Source organism: Parasteatoda tepidariorum, chromosome 8 (assembly GCF_043381705.1).
Source record: "Parasteatoda tepidariorum isolate YZ-2023 chromosome 8, CAS_Ptep_4.0, whole genome shotgun sequence".
NCBI classification, from domain to species: domain Eukaryota; kingdom Metazoa; phylum Arthropoda; class Arachnida; order Araneae; family Theridiidae; genus Parasteatoda; species Parasteatoda tepidariorum.
Window position 1 is genome coordinate 78,101,029 of NC_092211.1, and position 6,744 is coordinate 78,107,772.

Here is a 6,744-nt window from a genome sequence, read left to right on the forward strand (position 1 = left end):
TTTTACTATAATTTAATTAATAATCGACTTTCTGTAATAAAAAGCACATGATTTATCGCTTTCCTGCTAATTCTTTATCAATCCAATTACAGATTATGTAAATGATCTTGCAAATAAAATATTATTAACAAGATTATTTACATAATATTTATGCAAAATAAAATATTAAATAAATTATGTAAAATAAATAATTGAATAATTATGTAAGTTAAAAATTGAATAACATTATTTAAATTAAAATATTCTTATTGCACGGGTTCATAGCCTTTTCTATAAATCACCTTCTATAAACAGGTGTAAAAACAATTTAACTAGAACATAAAATGAATCACGCATTACTTAACTTTGTTTACAAACAAACCCATGCTTCGCGCCAAAAGTAAAAGCGATTTGCCGCCAAATTTAGTTTCGCTTTCAATTTCCTCTCAGTAAAAGTTCGCTTTCCCTTTCTAAAATACCTCAGTTGAGCGGTTGATCCATTCAGAAATAATTTTGCCTCTGAATGAAAATGGAAAGTGAAGAGCATGAAGTGTGGGGGGATGAACGATTGGAGATATTAAAGGATGGTGATTACACCCCAACCCCCGATGGAGACATATCAAAACAAGAAATGCCTAGTTGGTTTGATTCCGAAAAATTTAATAGAGCCAAGAAGGTTTATAAAGAACAATTTGCAAGGTATGGAATAAATTGATATTTTTTAATTAGAATTATGTGGATATATACAGAGATGATTGCGCTCCGGAAAAAATCCGGATTTCCGGATTTTTTTGCTAATTGCAATCCGGAAGTTTCTGGAGATCATCGATTACATTTATGTATAAAAAATTGTCGTATATTTTATTCATAAATATTAGAACTAGAATTTATACTTGGCATATTTTTCATTTGTAAATAATTTTTTTTTCTGGTAGAATAATAAATGTGATTAGAGATAAAAGTAAACTTATACATAATTATTCATTTAAATTATGCTGCATATAATTTATTTAGAGTTTTATGTTTTGAAAATATCAATGACTTAAATTTATCATCAATTCATCATCAAAATTTATTATCAATGATTAAATTATATTATGACATCAATTTTTTGTAATGCGTCATTAATGATTTTATACTCAAGAAATTTTCTGGATTTTTGAGTTGGGCTCACAAGTGAATAGCTCAGTGAATGCAAAAATAAATAACTACTCGTTCTAAGATACAGCAACATAAAGTAACATACGCCATATTATCCCCATAAGAAAAGCAAAACAATAACTTTTCAAGAAAAATTATATATGTATCTAGTTTTATTCGTTTAATTCATTCACTTAGAAAATCGAAGCCTTTTGTTTTAATTGCATTTATTTTTGATTAAAATTTTTTAATAATTTTCTAATGGCTGAAAAACTGAAGATGTTATTTGAAAATATTAATACATTATTTAACATTATTAATACAATTTTATTTGAAATATATTATTTAATTTTATTTATATATATATAACTCTTTAATTGTTCAACTCTACTATGACTTACATTTCACGTTGTTCAAATTTAAAAGAAAATCATTTGCGGAATTCACTTTCAATAATAAACCAGAAATGAAAAACTGCTCTGCTTTCTGCAAAATTTTTTATAATTTGGCAGCNTATTTTATAACCGTCGTTGAACAGCCGACCCAATTTCATGGGTTTACGACTACTTACGTTCAACTCCGTAGCCTTGTAATTTTGAACCAATCCAGAAGACAAGGAAACTCCTGGATCAGTACCCCCAGAAGTATGATTTGTAATGGGTAAAGGGAAGACTTTATGATTCTACAGATTTAACGTGCATCAGTCACCATTTACTACACGGGGAGTCTTCGGCCGGCGGGAATCGAACCCACGATTCTTTTGGACATGGGCCCAGTGCCCTACCAACCAGGCTATCTCGGCCTATATGTTAATATATTTTATTTTATTTTATAACCGTCGTTGAGCAGCCGACTCAATTTAATGGGCTTACTGCTACTAATGTTCAACTCCGTAGCCTTGTGATTTTGAACCCAATCCAGAAGACAAGGGAACTCCTGGATCGAGTATTGGGAGAAATTCCCTTCGTGGAGGACTTTTTGATGGAGCTAACCCGCATTTGCGTTACATGGAGAGGAAGTCCACGAGAACCTCTTACGGTTAGCCTGATTGAAAGGGGACTCTAACCCATGATCCGTCTACCACTGAGGATATTTCACGTCAACACTCTGGTCGGTGCAAGGCGGATGCGGAATTCGTAGCTACTGGGATTCGAACCCAGATACCGCAATCTTCCAGTATCTGGACAAATGCTTCAAGTCAAAGTCGATGAATTAGCTAAGCGATTTGGTGAGACTACTTGTATGTGCTCGAATGACTGATTAGACAGGTTTAAAAAGCGGAATAACATTAATTCAGGAAAATTTTCGGACAGTCGGGAAGTGTTTCCGTAACTGATGTTGAGGATTGCTCATCAGCTGAAGATTACTAATTGTTTTTGTACGCAAGACGAAGAGTAATAAAAAATAAAAGTTAATACATTTTTTGTTACTACATATTATGTTTCAGTTATTTTTTTATTTCATTTTATTGGTTATTTATTTAAATAATGTGTAAAAAAATTGTTTGTTAAAATTGTTTCTGGAACGGATATAGTGAAATCCTGCTTATAGTGAACCGAAATTTCGGTCCCTTGAAGGTTCACTATATCGGGGTTTTCACTTCCACTTCTAAGGAGAAATCCTTTTTCTATTGGGAAGTAAAAGAAGAAAAAAAACTGAAGACGAATTTTTCGTTTTTGTGCTAACCTATGAAGTACACAATTTCTTAATTTTATTTTTTTTATAATTTTAAATTTGTAAGTATGTTAAGACCGTTTAAAATTAGGAGTTTATGATGATTTTAAAGGAATGAGCTATATTATAGGCCTTTCCTTCATAGTTCCCTCTGATATATATATATTAAAAAATGTTTTATAGACATTTACTGGAGAGCAAGTTTTTATAGTGCTTATCGTGTTCATATTAATCATGTAGTTTTTAATCTTATTTCTTAAATGAATTGTTTTTAAATTCTTCAAGCAAAAAACTATACAATATCTGAAGTTTGTTAACAAAATAAAATAATATTTCATAAATTAGTATTTTATAATGTAAAAGTAATAATTGCTATTTTTTAAATCTTTTCCCTATTATCATATTTTAGTAAATGTTATTTATGTTTTAAAAGCAGCTTTGTTATAAATAGTTTTAAGTATAATTAATACATTTGATATCTTTTTTAATAAATTTCCTACTTTTATTCCATTTTTTTTCTATTTTTATGTATTATACCTGTACTTTTACTTAATTTCTACTAATTATCCCATAGCTTCAATACCATGGTGCAAAATAACAGTCTGATAAAAAAGGAACAAAATAAAAATATTATTTCTAAAAAAAATACTATTAAAAAAAATATTATTTCTTTCTGTTATTATTATATAGATATATATATATCTCATTAAATATTTTAATAAATATATTTTACAACAATATTTCTTATCATAAATTACATTTATATCCACCAATTTAATCTTCCTCTTTAACCAAAAATTGTCCAATGTCACAAAACCGCCACATTTTCCTCTTTCCTTGGGCAACTTCCAAACATGAAGCTATTTTAGAACAATCGATATGAAGACAAACCGTACACGGAAAGCGAAAAAAAAATAATAATCGCCCTTGCCAAGTAAGATTGACAAATTTTAGCAGAACACTGCAGATATTAACTGAATTAAGTGATGTAAAATCCATTTAAATAAGGTGGATTATTTGGCAATAATTAGTTGCAATCGCTTGACTAAGCAAGCCACTTGAGCAAATAGAAAAATCTTTCGAGCGTAGTGATAAAAAAAAATGACTTGTAAGTTAAATCTCGTGTTCCTGAGTGTTTAACGGTTTCTTACGAACACCTGCAGCTTGCTAAATCATAACAATCCTTTGATTCGATTCTATTTAAACATTTCGCAAGAATCAGATTATCGCTATGACAATTTCATGTATAGAAGGAACTAATTTTTATATGAATATTTTTTGATCTGAAACTTTCTTTAAATTACCAAACACCAATTGTTATTTTTGATCGGAGATATTTGAAATTTCTTGATTTTTATCACAAATCTGTGTATAAAAAACATAATTGTTAAAACAAAAAGAATAACGAACTTATTCTTAATTTAATTCCTGCGAAAAATGTTCCTATAATTCAGAAAAACTAAAAACTGGAGAAAGAAGGAAATAAGAATAACGAACTTTAATTTCGTTTCTGAGAAAAATGTTCCCATAGTTCAGAAAATTAAAAACAGAAGAAAGAAGAAAACAAGAATAACGAACTTATATTTGATTTAGTTTCTGAGAAAAACGTTCCGATAGTTCAGAAAGTTAAAAACAGGAGAAAGAAGGAAACAAGAATAACGAACTTATATTTGATTTACTTTCTGAGAAAAATGTTCCTTTAGTTCCGAAAATTAAAAACAGGAGAAAGAAGGAAACAAAAATAACGAACCTTTATTTGATTTAGTTTCTGAATAAAATGTTCCTATATTACAGAAAATTAAAAACAGGAGAAAGAAGGAAACAAGAATAACGAACTTATATTTGATTTAGTTTCTGAGAAAAATGTTCCCGTAATTCAAAAAATTAAAAAACAGACGAGCTTAAATATTGTTTTTCTGGGACTAAAATTTAAAATTATTTCTTATGAATCAGTTTTTTTTTTCTTGTTTTTTTTTAAAACTCTTTTACAATTTTAACAATTTGTAATGATTCAAAATATTTTTGTAAATAAGTAATTAAACAATTCATGGTAATTGGTCAGTGATCTCATTTAAAAAATTTTTAAACTTATTTTAAAAGCCTTTCATTTTGAAATCCTACTGATTTTTCCTAGATATTAGCGTTCATGACTTTAAGAACTTCAGTTTACAATTAGTTAACTTTTATAAGCATAATATTTAGTTTTTGCGTCTTCTTACCCTATGAAACTTGAATTCAACCATTTAAATAAAACCATACATTTCATTGAAAGTGAGTAGACGTTCTCCTCTCATTTTAACTTAAACATTTGATTTTTAATGCAAGTTTACTTGCTAGCTAGGGTTCTTTTTTTAGCATAGCATGCGCTTAAGGTAAAACCTTCGACTCAACCTATAACCATAGTAAACGAAAATATTTTTTCCAACTTTAACTGGAAATAATTCCTATCTTTACACCGAACAGGGTGTCTAGCAATCTGGTTAGCGGCGATCTCTTTGACGATATGAAAACAACCCTTACTGCACTATGTGGTAATAATATTTCTAATTAAACAAAAATTTAAAAAAAATTAAGCCAAAATATTCGGTACTGAAACCATTCCTTTATTAATTTTTCCGTTCATATGGTAACGGCTAACCAGAAAATCTGGTTTTCAAAATTATAATTCTTACCTAACATTTAGTAAAAAACACAAAAATGAAAAGTAATTTTAACCGAAGAAAGGGTTTTTATGCCATGCTCTGAGGTATCGTGATGAAATTACCAAATTTTACCACATTTACCAAATTTTCTCATATATTATATTATTTTTTATTGTTTATTTTATCAAAACGCTTCGATTAATCTGACCAAATTGTTTGTTGCTACCATAGAGCTAAAATCACAGTAAATTTTACCACATTCCGGTAGTTTTAACCATATTTTTTTCTCAGTGTGTTGAAAGTATTGTCAACTCAAATATTGAGGCTGAAATGCTAAGAATAAAATGCTACCGCTAATTTAAAATTAGCTTTAATTGTACTCGTTTTTTCTCAGTAATTTAAGTTTATTTACAATTAGACGCAAAATTTTTATTAAAAGAAAAGAAAAAAAAAACATATTTTCCTTACTTTTTTCATTATTTTGGTCCCGCAGTGGACTGATCGTTAAGACACGGTTCCCAGCAGATCACCGAAGTCAAGCATCACTGGCTACGGTCAGTGTGCGGGTGGGTGACCACTTGGATCAGTCTGCGTAGGGACCGAGGGTGTGCGGTATTGGTCCTCGTTAAACTGTGCTACCGTAAAGTGCTCGACTTCGCGCGCAGGTCGTCGGGCTACCGAAGCGGGGGTGCCATCCCCTCCGCAGAGGATCAAAATTCTGATGGCATGTCTTCGGAACATCCTCCGGGATGTTTCCCAGACCGTCGCCAATAGCCCATTGTGCAGCTCTAGCGCGACGTAAATTAACAACAACAACAATATTATTTTGTGTTATTTTAGGTCAAAATAAGTGAAAAATATTACATAGCATTTTAATGGTTGATGGTTAGGAAATGTAATATGACACACCGGTGTCTTTTTCTGCGTTAAAGGTAAAATCTTTCAAACAATAATTTTTCTTAATGCAAGCGCATTTGCAGACATTTAGATGTAGAAATAGTTATTTATCATTGAAATTATTTTAATTTAAAATATCCAATTATAGATACATTTTTGAATACAAATGAGAAAAAAAATTTAATTTTTTTTTTTTTTTTAAATTTTATTTCTTAGTACAAATACAATTCCGATAATCTGACAGACTTTTTTTATTAATTATGAAACTAATTTTTTATACTTAAAAAGTCAAAGTTTAGTTACGAATTCGAAAAATTTTAATTCCCTAAAAAACAACTTCATTCTAGTATTCAGTATGTAATTTTTTTCATTTATTTTATGATATATATATATATATATATATATATATATA

At 29.3% G+C, this 6,744-nt stretch overlaps 1 protein-coding gene across 1 annotated transcript in view; it reads left to right on the top strand.

The window, feature by feature from the left end:
* Window positions 1-427: 427 nt before the first annotated feature.
* LOC107438171 (uncharacterized) overlaps window positions 428-6,744 on the top strand; it is a 12,707-nt gene continuing 6,390 nt past the window's right edge. The window contains exon 1 of the mRNA XM_016050385.3: window positions 428-678. Within this exon, the coding sequence (XP_015905871.2) occupies window positions 503-678 (176 nt within the window). The 5' untranslated portion in view covers window positions 428-502. The remainder of the gene's footprint in view (window positions 679-6,744) is intronic.